The sequence below is a fragment of the Acomys minous genome (genome assembly GCF_964271855.1).
Source record: "Acomys minous genome assembly, chromosome: 4".
In the NCBI taxonomy this organism is placed as follows: Eukaryota; Metazoa; Chordata; class Mammalia; order Rodentia; family Muridae; genus Acomys; species Acomys minous.
The window spans coordinates 115543108-115558966 of record NC_140486.1 but is presented as its reverse complement, the minus strand read 5'-3'; the positions used below and the strand labels follow the sequence as shown (position 1 = coordinate 115558966).

Sequence of the window (15859 nt, the reverse complement as noted above, 5' to 3'; positions counted from 1 at the left end):
TGCTACCTGAACCGGACCCACTGCTCACTGGTTTGCTGAAGAGCCAGGAACTGGCAAAAACTGGAGAGAGAGAGAGAGAGAGAGAGAGAGAGAGAGAGAGAGAGAGAGAGAGGAGAGAGATGGCCTCAACTTCTCTCTGCCCTTGCCTGGAGACTGTTCTAATCTGAAGACGAGAAGAGTAAAAGCCAGGAAATATGCATGTGTACCTACAGCTTGCAATAAATAATCTGAACTCTGAGAGTCACCTTTTCCAGGGAGACTTCCAGTAGCTGCCCTGTCAGCAGCCTCCCCCCCGCCCCACAGGAGTTCCTCAAATCAGTCAATCAATTCCAAACCCCTCCCTCCTTCTTTGCCTACCCACCCTCCCTGCCCTCCCTTTCCTTCTTTCCGATGTTCTCCGACTCATGGCCAATCTTCTGCCTCAGTCTCTCAAGTGCTGAGTTTACAGGTATGAACCACCACACCCCCTAACTAAAACATTTTTACCTATTATTTAACACCCTTTGAACAATTTAATTTCAAAAGCCAAAATCTGTCCACAGTTGAGGACACTGAAATGTGGCGCTCTCTTGTGGCGTCTGTGCCCACTCTGGAGTGAGTACTATTTACTGCCCCCTTACATGTTTTCTATTCTTTTAAATTTCTGAGTGTTTGTATGTCGTATGCATGCAGTGCCCAAGGAAGCCAGAAGAGGACGTCTGTTCCGGTGGCACTGAAATAACAGGTTTGTGAGACCCTGATTCCGGTGTCTGGGAACGGAACTCAGGTCCGGAAAGAGCAGCAAGTACTCTTTTCCACTAAGCCATCTCTCCATCCTCGTCTCTCTAATTCCCGTGCATAAATGGTTGGGAAAGCTTTTTCTACATACACGCGAGATTTGCTTCTACTGACTCACACTGGTGGTCTTTTCTGCAGTGAAGAATCCTGGCTTCACCCGAGTGGAGTTTGGAGGTTCCTTGGGCTGCCGTAGGCGGGGTGCAGAGATGACGCCTGCCTGCATTGGCGCCCACTGCGTCCTGGTACTGTGGGAGGTTCTCAGCCTGAAGTGGAAGAGGACTGGAAGAAAGGCAACTCAGACAGAGGCAGAGGATCCGAGAGCGACTCCTATCCCAGATCAGGAAGTCAGGACAGGACCGAGGGACCCCAGAACACAGGACTGCATGCTGAGACTCCAGCCCCTCTGCAGCCCGCCTTCTGCACGGACTCTTTTCCACTGTGGGCTTCCTCCCTGTCAGGTGGCATTTTCCTGTCATAAAACTTGGATTCTGGGGCTGGAGAGATGGCTCAGAGGTTAAGAGCACTGTCTGTTCTTCCAACGGTCCTGAGTTCAATTCCCAGCAACCACATGGTGGCTCACAGCCATCTATAATGAGATCTGGTGTCCTCTTCTAGCATGCGGGCAGATACTGTATAAATAATAAATAAATCTTTTTTTTTTTTAATGTTTTAAAACTTGGTTTCTATCCATTGGACTCACAAACCCATGAATGATCCCTGAAGGCTGGCCTCTGCGTCCCTTAGCCAGACATCTGAGGCCCTCTTTAGGGAAGCCCAGCTACCAGTCCCCTTCCCCACCCCCCACTGTGGGCACACAGATAAGACTTCTTTGTCTCCTTGCTCCCAGGAGCTATTTCTTCAGTTCACCTGGTGTCCCATCTGACCAGCAGGACCCGGGGCTCCCAGCCCTGCTCCGCCCACGGGATCTCAGGCATTTATCTCCTCACCTCACCCCACAGATGCCCGAGAAGCTATCTCCTGCAGACACTCAGTTCTCCCTCTGCTGGGATGAGTGAGTGGGTGTGTTTCTCTCATGAGAACTTGCATGGATCAGTGTCACTCAACAAGATCCAGAAATACAGGGACAATCAAAGTAGCACTGTCCCTTGGCGTCTGTGGGCCAGAGTAGAGTGTTGAAGAATGATTTCAAAAAGAACCGTGCCTGTGAACGTAAACCAATTACACAAAGGGGCTTTGCAAATGTCAGGGAAAACCCTCAGATTGAAGTTGCTTGGAACAGGGAAGACTCCTAATATAGTTTATTCACAAAAGATACAGATACTAAAGGCCTGGACCCCAGACTGCAGTGCTACCAGAAGCTGGTGGAACCCTTAGGAAGTGGAGCCTAACGGCAGAAAGCGTGCGGTCATGTAGTATGTGGTTCTGTTCTGCCACATGCTCCCATCAAGTGCCATCTTGTCACCAGCTCAAAAGCTGTAACAGTCGGCTCTGTGACCTAACGAGCCACCCAGACCCTCACTCAAGAGACTAAAGGAGAATTTTTCACCACATGCCAACACTGTCCCAGAAAACAACAATGATTTCCCTTCAGGTCTAGGAAGGGATCCCCTACTGGGACACTGAGGTACAGGAAACGCCCCCCCCCCCCCCCCACACACACACCAAAGACTTGGAAAACAGGAGATGACAAAGAAGTCACAGCACATGATTGCTCTTAGCTGTGTTACCCAAAAGCACTATTTGGGGGACTTTTTTCTCTCAGGAGTTAATTACTTTCACGCTTAGAATGTATTTCTTCATAGGCCCCAAGCCAAAGGACACAGCCCAAAGCGGAGCTGTTGTGGAAGCCGAGGCTCCTGCAGAGGCCACACTGGGGTCAGAATCTATGGTACCACCCTGGGCAGGGAACCAGCCGAAGGCTATTTCTGAAGCCATAAAGGCTCACAGCACCCTGTGTTGCAATTAATAAATATCATTGTTGATAGACAGGAACAAAGCCCGCCTTCACATCCTGACTCTGTGGCCCGTTTGGTGAAGCACTTTAGGACCAGGCTCAGCCAACATACACACATAATGGCTTTAATTACATCCTGTGAATTTATTTTTCCAGAGAGAAATATTTCTGTGGGGAAATGTCCATAAAAGCAGCTTTACCGGAGTGCGATTGTGTGTATGTGTTTCCTATAGGAAATCTGTTTAGTTTAAATCCCAGCCCGAGGGCACAAAGACCAGAGCAGCCTGCTGACAGCCCCCAGCGGGTGGGGTGCTGGTTTGGGCCCCCCTCCCCTCTGCTCTTTGCCCTTCTGACTCTCTCAATTCTGCTGCCAGTAATTCTGACTTGTTTTTAGGAAAGAGGAGGGACAATGCTTTTACGGCTACTTGTCAGGCACTGTCCTCCTCCCAGACAAGATCCTTCTGTTACTAGGGTGACAAGGGCAGGTTTGAGATAGAACTCTATTTTCTTAGATCTTAAGGGAATCACAACATCAAATCCCGCCCAGTGCTCTGTCACCACCGAGACCCCTGAGAGCTGGCCCCCTCCCAAACTGTTGCTCTAACATTACCTTTGAACTTTAGGACACACACATCAGTGTTATATTAACACATTAACATCAGCATTATATTAATGTTATATTAACGCGCCTTCTTTGTATGCCACCTCTCTTTTTACACCGCCAACACTAACACCGCAATGGTTACGAAGCATTCTTTTAACCTCTTGGGTCTTCAATTCTCCAGGTTCCAGGACAGGCTGAACATCCAAGCATTCAATCTAGACTGAGAGGTGCTGAACCTGAGTGCATGAAGGGAATTTTAAAAAGAAAATCAAGAAGCCAGACTCAGTGGCAAACACCTGTAAATCTCAGCACTCTTGAGAGGCAGAGGCAGGTGGATCTGGTCTACAAAGTGAGTTCAGGACAGCCAAGGATACACAGAAAAACCCTGTCTCAATAAATAAATAAATAAATAAATAAATAAATAAAGTCTAGTGAGACTCTGTGTTAAAGGGGAAGGCAGGGTGTGTGTGAATATCGAGCACCCAGCATCCTTTTCTGGCCTCTGCACACAGGCATGAGCACATGCACACACATGCATACAACATATACACATGCATACCACACATAAGTAAACTCCATTGTTCATGTCCTTATAAGCATATAAATTATAAAACCATGAGCTTGGTGTACAGATAAACCCTTGTCTTCCTTTTTACCATTGTTTATATTTTTTTTAGATTTATTTATGCATATGACTGTTTGCTTCTGTGTAAGTGTACATGTGTGTGCCCAAGGAGTTCAGCAGATCACGGTCCCCTGGAGCAAGAGTTACTGATGGTTGCGAGTCACCATGTGGTTCTGGGAACTGCACCCACTGAGCCATCGCTCCAGCCCTTGTCCTGAGTTCAGTGCTTCGTTTATCTGTACAAAATTTGCTCTGACACAAAAGACTTCTGATGTCACAAGGAAAAAAAATCAAGTTATAGTAAGAAGAGAGCCTTCCAGAAGCTATGGTTTGTGTAGTTTCCTGAATTAGCTACCTGAGTGGTCCCAGGAGTGGAAACTCCTAGAATGCCACATACCACATAAAACAGCGCCTTCTTGAACTCGGTGGTGATACTTTTTTTTTTCAATAAATACTGAGCTAAGGGGAGTCAGATCACATCAGAAAGACAGATCAGACACACACAACAGGCCAGAGGACAGACAGGCCAGCAATCACAAACTGCAGACAGATGGAAGGCACAGGGAGAGAAGTGAAGGATTCAAATTTGAGTGACAAACAAGTAAGGTCCAGAGGGGACTGGAGCCGCACCACTCTCTCCAGAGGCCGCCTTGCTCTGTAGACATTGCAACCTTTCTCCTGCTAAGGAGTCCAGGTATTTTAACAGCAAGATGGATGCCTTGGCAGGTTTAAAAATAAAAACGAGGGATAAATAGGTCTGGAGTTTTACCGGGAGAACTCTCCTGGGGGGGACAGCTTGCCGCCCCGGCCCTGCTGGAGAGCTCTCGCATGGGGTTGGGAGCAGCTGCCTGGGAGGCTCCTGGCAGAACTGCTTCTGTCCACAGCAGTGCCGGCTGCAGGACCCACCTGGAGGGCTTCTGCGGGTAATTTCCAAATTACTTGAACCAGTTTAATGCTTAAAAACTAGAGCGAAAGTTTTTCTGTTTGCTTGGTTGGTTTATTTGTGCACATGAAAAAATGTAGGGTGAGCCTGGCTAGTTCAGGGCAGCTCAAAAAACCAAGTTAGGATCGCTAAGTCTTTTGCTGACACTGACTAGATACTTACCCACCCCAGATCTCACTGACGCTTGAGGCACAACAGGGAAGGCGCCTTTGTCGTCACATATTTACTCACTATTCTTCTTTGAAAGGAAAACAAGTATCAAAGCCTAGTCTGAATACTAGGCCTGAGCTGCTGAGTCCCGGTGTGGGGGAGCAGGGGTGTGGGGGCGCAGGTGCCCATGTGGAAGTCAGACAACTTTGGGTCTCAGTCCTCACCTTCCACCTCATCTGAGGCAGGCTTTTGGTCCAGCTCCGGGGAATTCCCTGTCTCTGCCTGCCATCTCGCTGTAGAAGCTCTGGGACTGCAGATTTGTGCCACCACATCTGGCTGTTTTATGTGGGTTCCGGGGGTTTCTACTGAGGTCCACACACTTGCACAGTGAATATTTTCCCTGCTGGGCTATCTCACCACCCCCACCCCGTGCTATTTTTAGATATTTCCTCTGAGCACAGATTAATGTCAGTTCAAATCCCTAAAGTATGACTCCACATTCCTAGAAAACCTATAAACCACAACGGGGAAACGACCAGGAATTCCACTTCTGTACTGTCAAAATATTAAATAAGGCCGGTGCTTAATTTGTATCCCAAGACACAGACGCGGTCACATAGACAAGCCCTCAGAAACGCCTCAAACAATCTTAAACCTTCTGGCAAAGGATGAGCAGGCTCATAACATGTCAGTTACCACAAGAAAGGCAGTGTCTCCTGGTATGAATGAGAAGGTATTTTCCCTGCACACATCTGAAAGTTAAAAATCCAAAAGCTTACATTTTTTTCTGCGTTAACTAAATCTGACAATCCATACACTTTTAGGAAAAATAGGTGATCATTTTAATGATTTATGTATAAAAGAAAAATAAAACTTTATGATACAATCTGATAGACTACAGCATATAAAATTTTACTCACATACAATGTATGTAATTTTCTCAACATAAAAATTCTATTCATACATACAAATTCATAAAAGGATATATACATATATATATAGCTTAACTTGGTATATATGGGATCCACTTAGGGTTATGGCTAAGTCATTTAATTCAGTAGAAAAGAAATTATGAATATACAAAAGACTAGTTGATAAGCAATCCTTCCCTCCCCTGTAAACTATTCAGAATCATCTGGTTGGCTGAGTGGTGTGGTATACTTCAGACGGGCGAGACTAAGCGGCTGAAGGGAGTCTCCACACTGCCCAGGCTCCCAGTTGACAACTGGGCCGGTGCCTTCAACGGACTGAGCAACACTAGCTGTGCCACATGTGCTAAGCCTTTAGGGAACAAAACCATGCTCAGGAAGTCTTCACACTTACCAGGGCTTGCTTTAGTGTACATAATAAATATTCAGAAACATAGGGACCATTTCAGACCTTAAGCCAGTAAGAACTTCTCCAAACACGGTGAGATCTTTTATACAATAATTCAAGACCTTAGTAAGTATTTACAGTGTTTTATGTAGGGAAAAAACTGAATATAAACCATTAAAAAAAAACTTTGTTTAAAAAAAATTTTACAAAAAGGAAAACACAAATTGTAAATTGGTGTATTCCCTTCCTTACAATCTCTCCTCATTCCCAACTCTCAGAGCATACCTACACAGAAGAAAAGCACTGCGCCACTCCTTCATGCTTACGAGGCCCTCTTAAGGAGCCTAGGGACTGCTTAGCCAGCCATCAGGCGTTATCTAGAGGCTGAAGAAAGCCTAGTGGTAGCCATGACAGTTCCCATCACACAATGCCCATAGAGGCCAGACTGAATCCTCCCTTCTCAGCAGATGAGCTTCAAGGGCTAGAAATGCAGCCAGCAGGGCCATGGGGGAGCTACAGAAAGCAGCATGTGTGCTAATAAGAGGGCGGCAACCCTGCACAGGTGACAGGCTCCTTCCTTACAAGGACACAGGTAGAAATGAAAATGGCAATTCGAGCATTTCAGGCCTCAGTCTACTCATAAAGTACCCACCAAAAAGCACACAGTCGTTCTTTGCCCGGTGCCAGTATGAGATCCTCCTAGGAGACTCAAAAACAGAAATGAAGGCCTGCTGTTTCCCTGGTAGGATGACACAACTTACCAGCAGGAAAACTCGGTGCAGGGTTAAACAGGCAGCAGAAAACTTATTTGCCAAGAAACAAAGAAAGAAGCCCTCCTTCCCACAGTGGCGAGCTAGTTATATGTAGCAAGTAGCACAGCTAGAAGGAAGGAAAAAACACAGCCTTTTAATAAGCTCAGTGCCTAAGCCGAAAGCTCTGACCCGAGTTGGGCCAGGCTGCCAGCAGTCCATTTTCTCAGCAGACTGGGGCTCAGAGTGGCGCTTTCCTGTCCCTTCTCTCTTCATGAGGAAGCCGGGTCCATGTGAGCAGGGCTGGCCCTTCACCTGCGTGACGTCAGGTTGATACTGTGCACCATTTTCTGGATCTTCTCCTCGTTCTTCAGGATGTTGGCCTTCACGGCACAGATCTTGTCCTGCTGGTCTCTGATCTGCTGCTCCAGCTCAGACAGCTCCACTTTCAGGGGCTCCACCGCACTGTCGGTGATGCTGGTGGAACACAACAGCGGCTCATCAGTGTCCTGTGGGTTCTGTCTTGTGCCTCTCACTCCAGCCCCAAAGCCGGGGGCAGCAAAGGGCTGGCTCACCCCAAGAAAAGGGTCAACGTCAGAGCCCTAAGAATGGTACGACAGGCACCATCCACAACTGGCAGGTCTAGCTGCTGCCTGAGCCCATGTGAGAGTTCCTTTAAAAAGTAAAATGAAAGAGGCGGGCGCAGTGGTGCCCGCCTTTAATCTCAGCACTCGGGGGGCAGAAGCAGGTGGATCACTATGAGTTCGAGGCCAGCCTGGTCTACAAAGTAAGTCCAGGACAGCCAAGGCTACACAGAGAAACCCTGTCTTGAAAAACAAAACAAAACAAAACAAAAAAAAGTAAAATGAAAAAGAGTTAATATTTCCCCAGTGACGGGTGTGAATCCATAAAGTATACACAAAAAAGAGACCCAGAAGTGACTGCTAAGCCCCCACACACACTGGATACTGCCTGGACCAGCCTCTCCTTGGCAGGAGACAGCTCTCCTTATGATAAGGCTCAGGGCTCGGAGGGACTCTGTCTGCCCAGGCTCATCTGTTCAGCAGGGACAGGTGACTTCCTCATTGCTGGGCTGAGCACGGGCACAAGCACAGAATATACCTCAGAATGCTGGAATCAAACATAGTAACCTTTCCTTTCAGGCTTTTAAAACCTATAAAAACAGAAAGTAAACACAATACCAAGAGCCATGTCCCTCCACTTTGCTGTGGGATCGGGCCTTACAAGGGAGGCTCTCGGGGCTGACACCTTCTGAACTAAGAAGTGTTCAGTACTCCCGTGCTGCAGACAGTATCAATATTAGTGGTGATTTTCTAGATTCCATCGTGTGGCATATTCAAATTTTATGGGGCTTTTAAAGTAATAACAGATTAGTAAGAAAGAGCCCCCAAATTGGTTGCTGGATACAAAGTGGTCAGTCCTGAAATCATACACTCAACAAAAGAGGACTTAGCAGGTGTGTTTATGTATTTGTGCATACTCTTACATACATATAAGTACATGTATGTAACGATGATAATTTAAAAAAAGATGCTATCAGTTTGAGAGTGAGAGATTATCAGAAGAGTTGGAGAGAGGGTACCTAGATGGGGTTGGAGTGAGAAAGGGTAACAAGAAAAGTGATATGTTTCTACTATGAAACTTAAAAAATAAAAAAAGTACAATTTCAGCTGAGCATGGTGGTGCATGCCTTTAACCACAGTGCTCAGGAGGCAGGTGACCAAGGCCAGCCTGATCTACATAGTGAGTTCCAGGCTAGCCAGGCTAAACTGTGAGATCTTGTCTCAAAACAAACAAACAAAATAAGCAAAGAAGGAAGGAAGGAAAAAAGGGAGGAAGTGGGGGCTGGAGAGATGGCTCAGAGGTTAAGAGCACTGACTGCCCTTCCAGAGGTCCTGAGTTCAAATCCCAGCAACCACATCGTAGCTCATAACCATCTGTAGTGTGATATGATGCCCTCTTCTGGCCTGCAGGTGTACATGCAGACAGAACATTATATACTTAATAAGTAAATAAATCTTTTTTAAAAAATAATGTATTTGTTTTTTATTTTATGTGGATTGGTGTTTTGCCTTCATGTATGTCTGTGTAAGGGTGTCAGATTTTGGAGTTACAGACAGTTGTGAGCTGCCATGTGGGTGCTGGGAATTGAACCCGGGTCCTTTGGAAGAGCAGTCAGTGCTCTTAACTGCTGAGCCATCTCTCCAGTCCCTAAATAAATAAATCTTAAAAAAAAAAAAAAGAAAAGAAAAGAAAAGAAAAAGGGAGGGAGGAGTAGAACCAATTTTAACAGGGCTTTTCTGTAACATGGACTTACAGATGTGTCATTCAGTCAAATCATATGTTCTGAAGAAAAGTCCACATGTGAAGTCACGTTTCTACAAACACAGGCACCTCTCAAAATAAAGCTCCTCTCTAAAAAAGTTCACTTTTCAGCAGACATCCTTTCAGTTACAATTTTGAGTTCATCAGTATCTCACTCAGTTTCCCACCTCACCCCCCTCTGCAGCCCCAGTTCCCCTCCCCCTCTGCAGCCCCAGTTCCCCTCCCCCTCTGTAGCCCCAGTTCCCCTCCCCCTCTGCATCTCTAGTCCCCCTCCCCCCCTGCAGCCCCAGTCTCCCTCCCCCTCTGCAGTCCCGGTCCCCCCTCTGCAGCCCCAGTCCCCCCCACCCCCTCTGCAGCCCCAGTTCCCCCCACCCCCTCAGCAGCCCCAGTCCCCCCTCCCCCTCTGCAGCCCCGTCCCCCCCCTTCTGCAGCCCCGTCCCCCTCCTGCAGCCCCGTCCCCCCCTGCAGCCCCCACCTCTGCTCCGTGCTCAGGGCTTCAGCGTGCTGCCGGTTCTCGTTGTGCCACAGCTGCAGCTCGTTCTGCATAGCGTCCACGTCCTCCTGGATGTAGTCCATGATCTTTCCCAGGGGAAGTGCACTCTTGCACAGGGTTTGGATGGACACACGGAGCTTCTCTATCTCCTTGGAGACGATGTCCTTCTCCTTCTTCCATGCTGACTCAAAGACGAGTGATCGCTCCTTTGGTCATGGGAAGTAAGAGAACGTCTTTAGGGGGGAGCTAAGCAAGCTAGAGGCAGCACCCCAAGTGGGTCCCACAAAAGGAAAACCTGACGAACTGAACTTATCAGAAATGAAAATGTTTACTCTGCAGGGCCCTTCTCAAGTGAGAGGAGATTTGTACAAATTACAAGTCGCATAGAGGACGTGTGCACTAAGTAGAATACAGAAAGAACTCAACAACTCCATGGCCGCAAGCAGACAACCAATGGAAAGGACAAGAGACCAGCGACATTTCACTGGAGGTGACAGTCAGTCAGCAGTAAGCACGTGAAAGTATGTCCAACAGCACCAGCAGCTCAAAGTGTAATTCAGACAGCAATGCCTGGTGCCAAGCAGGAGAAACTGCGTCAATGGTAACTGCTGGCAAGACCGTTCAGGGTGTCTTCACAGACTATGCTGGGCTATAGCTTGAATCTAAAAACATCTTCTGAAGGCTTGGGCATCGTGAACAGGCTTTTGAGAGGTGACTGGGTGAAGAAAGTTCTTACTTCATTCTCCGTAACTTCCCAGCTGAAGGGCCATTTACAAGGTGGGGCCTGACTGGAGGAAGCTGCCTCTGGGAGCTGCCTTTGAGAGTGCACCTTGGCTCTGCCTCTCCTCTCCCTCTGCTCCTCAGCTGCATGGGTGAGCAACAGCTCCCTCTCCACCACCGTGCTCACCAAGGCAGAGCACAGAAGGAAGCCCCGGAAGCTGTGAGCCACAACACAGCTTTCTCCTTTAAGTTGTTTCCTCGGGCATTCTGTCTTGACGACAGAAAACTGACTCACAGTCCAGCAAACGTGCATCCAACCATTAAAACTTACACTCACGATAATTCTACACAACTAGTTACAAGCTGGCCATGGCGGCATATGCTTAGAATCCTAGCACTTGGAAGGTAGAATCAAGAATATCAAAAATTAAGATTATCCTCAGCCACACAGCCAGTCTGAGGCCAGCTTGACATCTGTCTCAATAAAAATAAAGTAAAAATAAAACTAGGCACAAGCTAGAAATAACCCAATATGTCAAAGAAACTGTGGTATGTCCATCCCATGGAAGACTACGCAGCAACAAGCACAGAGGACCCACTGGACAGCTCGTGGAGAGGTGTGCTAGGTCATAAACTGAATCTTCTTATAGCGTATGAACAAGCTTGAGACACCAGTTACAGAAGCGATGGCACACTAGTGAGGGCCAGGAGCAAAAGGTGCGAGGAAGAGGCTAAGTTACAAAAGGGGGACTGAGAAGGATGTCATGATAGGGGCGTTCTGATCTTGACTATACTAGTGTCAAGAACACGGACATAGGGGTAACCCCATAGACAAGCTAGAAAGGCTTTACAGCACATCTCCAGTGCTTCTCCACAGCTCAGAAGGATCCAGTTACCCCAAAATGAAATGCGTCTGTTAAGAGAGATGGAAAAGCCAGGCATGGTGGTACACACTTTGAGGTAGAAACAGAGACCGGCAGCACCAGTGCTAACTACTAGAAAGTGGAGTGCCAAGCATGGTACAAACTACCAAGATGATGGGGTGACAGGAGGCAAGCCGGGTCTCGAACAGCGGGCAGGAGGAGCTCTCCCGACACAGGGCTCCAGACAGAGCAGAATGGCTGCAGTCTCCGCACACTGGTGGGCTGCTCACACCCAGGCAATGGTGAGGGCTGAGGAGCAGGGAGTGCCAGAGGTGGGAGACAGCAGGAACAATGAGGGCTTTGGTTTGATCCTGACCAATAGCAGCCACAGAGGGATGTGAGCATCAAAAAAGCTAATTAATGAATATAAAAGCCAATCAGCTCACACTACAGCACGAAGGCCTTATTGATTATGGCCCATCGGTGCGATGGGAAGGCAGGGGCTGCAGTATGAAGCACATGTCTGTCTTTGGTTGGCTAGTCCATGTTTTGTTTTGTTTTGAGATGGGGTCTCCAGTGAACTCAAACTTGACAGACATACACATATCAAGCATATGTATATGTATATCAAGGACGACCTTGACCTCCCGATCCCTCTGTCTCCACCTCCTGGTAGCTAGGATGACAGGAAGACACCACTAAACATAGCTTAGGAGACAGGGGTCTGGCAATGATTTTTTAAGTAGAAGTCTTTCCTTGCATTGCCAAAACCTCACAGGCGGGTCTCACACTCTGGGATCCTGTTTCAGCAACTGGAGCTCACTGGCCAGCCTCTGCACTGGTCCTTTTCAGAGACACAGGTACCGTCCGTGCCACGACCCCTGCCCACCTTGTCTTTTAACTACTATGGCTTGTGATTTGGAGCAGGGTCTGTATCATTTACAACCAAAACCAACTCAGTTTTCTAGGCTCAGCCACTCAGCAGGCAGCTTACCTGAGCCCTGCACATGGATCTGTGAGGCCCGCTCTCCTGAATGACAACGCTGATGAGCTGAGAACGCACAGGTCATGTGACAGCGATCATGTTCCACACCCAAACAACCGCAAACTTAAAGACAAAAAGCTACCACCTTATTTCCTTAAAAAAACAAACCTGAGGGGCTGGAGAGATGGCTCAGAGGCTAAGAACACTGACTGCTCTTCCAGAGACCCTGAGTTCAATTCCCAGCAACCACATGGTGGCTCACAACCATCTATAATGAGATCTGGTGCCTTCTTCTGGCGTGCAAGCACTAATTGGCCTGTTACTTAAGCTTCTGTGAAGGAAACCAATGCCACAATAACAACAACAACAACAACTGCTGTATTATTACTATTGTTATTGGGGTCATTGAAGAAACAGCACTAAATATGTCCTCTCTGCTTCCCTCACAGGATGTCAATGGAAACAATGTCTCTAGGAAATCAACTCAACTCAAACAATATGAGAACCACAGATAAACTGAAAAACAAAACAAAACAAAACAAAACCCACTGTGTCTAGGACTGAGAATTACGAGAAGAGCATTCTCTAGAGCAGGTCCCTGAGAGCTGACACAAGGCTGATGACATCACGCCATCTAGTGGCCACGGAAGAATCTGAGCAGCAACCCAGATCACCAAAACCTCTCAGTCAAACAGAAGTCACTGCAGACTATCGACCTTAATTAAGACACAACATGAGAAGGTTATTTTGTTCATTAGGAGGCATTTGAAGATACACCAGGGGGAAAGTAATTGAGAAAATGAAGAAATAAAGGAATGAATGAGACTAACACAGTGTGGATCTAAATTACCAGCCTTGTTCTGTTTGGATTTTTGTTTGTTTGTTTTGGGCTTGGGTGTTGTTGTTGTTTTACAGGTGTCACTCTGTAGCCCTGCTGCCCCAGAATTCACTATATAGACCAAGCTGGCTTTAAACTCACAGAGATCTACCTGCTTCTGCCTCCTGAGTGTGGGGTCAAAGGCATGTGACACCACAGCTGGCTGAATGACCAGACTTCATGGAACCACATGAAGTAACGTCACTGCAAGGGCAGCATGAGTCAGCCAGGACTCAGTAACGGCAGAGCCAGAAGGAGCAAGAGGGAGGAGAGCAGGGAGGACATAAAGCCAATGCTTAAAGAGAGGGGACACAGCGGTGCCCAGAAGTGGTATCACTAGAGCTGGCTCCACAAGGGCAGGAACCAGATCTCCACACAGGGTACTGAGTCTGCACTGAGCAGACACCTGAGGGTGAAGCAGACGGCTTCAGGTACAAGAAAGAACAACGTAACTACCTTACAGCAGGCAGCATCGATATCAGACACAGCATACTGTGTGTAGAAAAGAGCTAATGTCTGCAGCACAAAAGAGGATTTTAAAAACAAATTTAAAAGTTAAAAATAGGACTTCTTTGGAGGGAAAAAGCCAAGCAAGTAACAGACTGCAAAGATATTTACAGAATGAGACACAAGACTTGATCCCAAGATATATGTCAAGTATACAACCACAATATAGACGACATTATACATAACATATACATTATATCCTGGAAAACACAACCAATACCTGTAGTGAAAACTTTGAGGGTTTGGTTTCTTTAAAACACACAGAATATTATGGGAATATGCTTTTGTTTTAATCCCAGGTGTGGGATTTAGGGGCACTTCAGATTGTCCACAGCAGCTGACTATGACTTGCCTCATGCTCTTGTAGGCGCATGATTTTGCCAGCAGCTATAATTTCTGCAATTGTGTGATGTTTGGAATTCTTGGAACTTTTCAGTGGGTGTATAAATGCTAGGGCCCTGAAAGGCAGGGTTGGTTGCTGTTGGTGCAGTTGGGTAAGTAGTCCTGGGCAAAGAGGAAACAAGAGGAAATTAGATGTCCTGACAATGAAGATCAAATTTGCCCAAGGAACTCAATGCCCCTAATCAGTAGGAAGTAGTCTAACGATAACGTTACCCCCTTTCCTTTACCCTTTTTTCTCGCCTATCTAGTGTTAGGGGCTTGAAAGGGTAGAAAAAGGGTACAAGAAAGAAGAACCCACAAAGTAGCAAAAGACAGCTACAATGGCGCCCAACATGGGGCTGGGTAGAATGGGAAATTTGATTTCAAATGCCGTAGAGAAAACAGAAGGGAATGGATGGATGGATATTTCTTTTCAAGACACCAGCAAAAAATTGATCGCAGCTGCTACTGCAAGATATCCCCAGCTCTTCTACCAGAGGGGATTTTCTGGGTTTTTTTTTTTTCTTCTTCTTCTTCTTCCTATAGTGTTTCCAATAAAAGTTGGCTGAGTAGTTGAAAAAGCTACAGGTAGAAATGGAAGGATCTGAGAAACAAAAAATGACAGAACAGGGAAACCAAAAGGGTTCACTCTTCTCTCTCATTTCTGAAAGGGTTGCAGAGTTGGCTGTGCAACTGGAAAAATTATAGGCAGAAGTGGAAGCGCTTGGGAAGGGAGGAGCTCCAGGAAACGGAGAACAAAAGAGATCAGTCCTGGTGACTGAGCAGAAAACGAGGAGTTTCTCACAGGAAGAAAGGGGGAATGAAACTGTGGCAGAGGGTGGTCAGGTCTCATCAGAAGACCAACTACAAATAACAAAAAGACATCAAAGGTAAAGGTGATTATGGGAGGCAACCACACTGGCGAGTTTAAACCCTGAAAGCTCTGAGGAGGGGAAAGGCTTTTTATAAATATACCATCCCATTAGTTACTTCTCCATTGCTGGGACAAAACACCATGACCAGGGCAACTTATAGAAGGAAGGGTAATTTATTTGGGCTTAAAGGTCCAGGGTTAGAGGCCACGATGGTGTTGTGAAGGCATGGCAGCAGCAGGAGGAAGCTGAGAGTTCGCATCCTGAACCACCACGCAGGAAGCAGAAAGAGCAGACTAGCAATGGTTTGAGTCTTTGAAACTCTCAACAACTGCCTCCAATAACACACTTTCTCCAACTAGCCTACACCCCCTAACCCTCCACAAACAGTGGTATCAACTGAGGACCAAGTATTCAAATGTCAGAGACAAAGGGGATTTTATCATCCAAACCACCACAGCCACCAAAACTCATTCAAGGTATTTTAATGTCACATCCTTTTACTAAGTAAAGCCCTTCTTTTGTGGAAGCTTTCATGTGGGACCTGGCTGGGAGCTGATGACAGACAGGACCTACATCATAACTGTTAAAAAAAAAAAAAATCAGTAAGAAAGACCTTAGGAGCCAGAACTCACAGCAAGAAGTAGGCCTGAAAACTCCCAGCTCTTAATTCACACTAACCCAGGGTCAACACATTCATGCAGGAAGAATGAGCAGGCGAGGCCAGAAGGGAAG

At 46.9% G+C, this 15859-nt stretch overlaps 1 protein-coding gene and 1 long non-coding RNA gene across 7 annotated transcripts in view; one reads left to right on the top strand and one right to left on the bottom strand.

The window, feature by feature from the left end:
* The first annotated feature begins 394 nt into the window (after positions 1 to 394).
* LOC311595695 lies at positions 395 to 1402 on the top strand. The gene is made up of 3 exons (XR_014778548.1): positions 395 to 448; positions 673 to 724; positions 916 to 1402. It is a non-coding gene; the product is annotated as an uncharacterized lncRNA (long non-coding RNA).
* Positions 1403 to 5832: 4430 nt separating this feature from the next.
* TRAF3IP1 (TRAF3 interacting protein 1) overlaps positions 5833 to 15859 on the bottom strand; it is a 40418-nt gene continuing 30391 nt past the window's right edge. For all 6 annotated transcript variants that reach the window (XM_084779321.1, XM_084779323.1, XM_084779324.1 and 3 more), the window contains 2 exons: positions 9902 to 10125; positions 5833 to 7557 (listed from right to left, as the gene is read on the bottom strand). In XM_084779321.1, the coding sequence (XP_084635447.1) occupies positions 7392 to 7557; positions 9902 to 10125 (390 nt within the window). In that variant the 3' untranslated portion in view covers positions 5833 to 7391. The remainder of the gene's footprint in view (positions 7558 to 9901; positions 10126 to 15859) is intronic.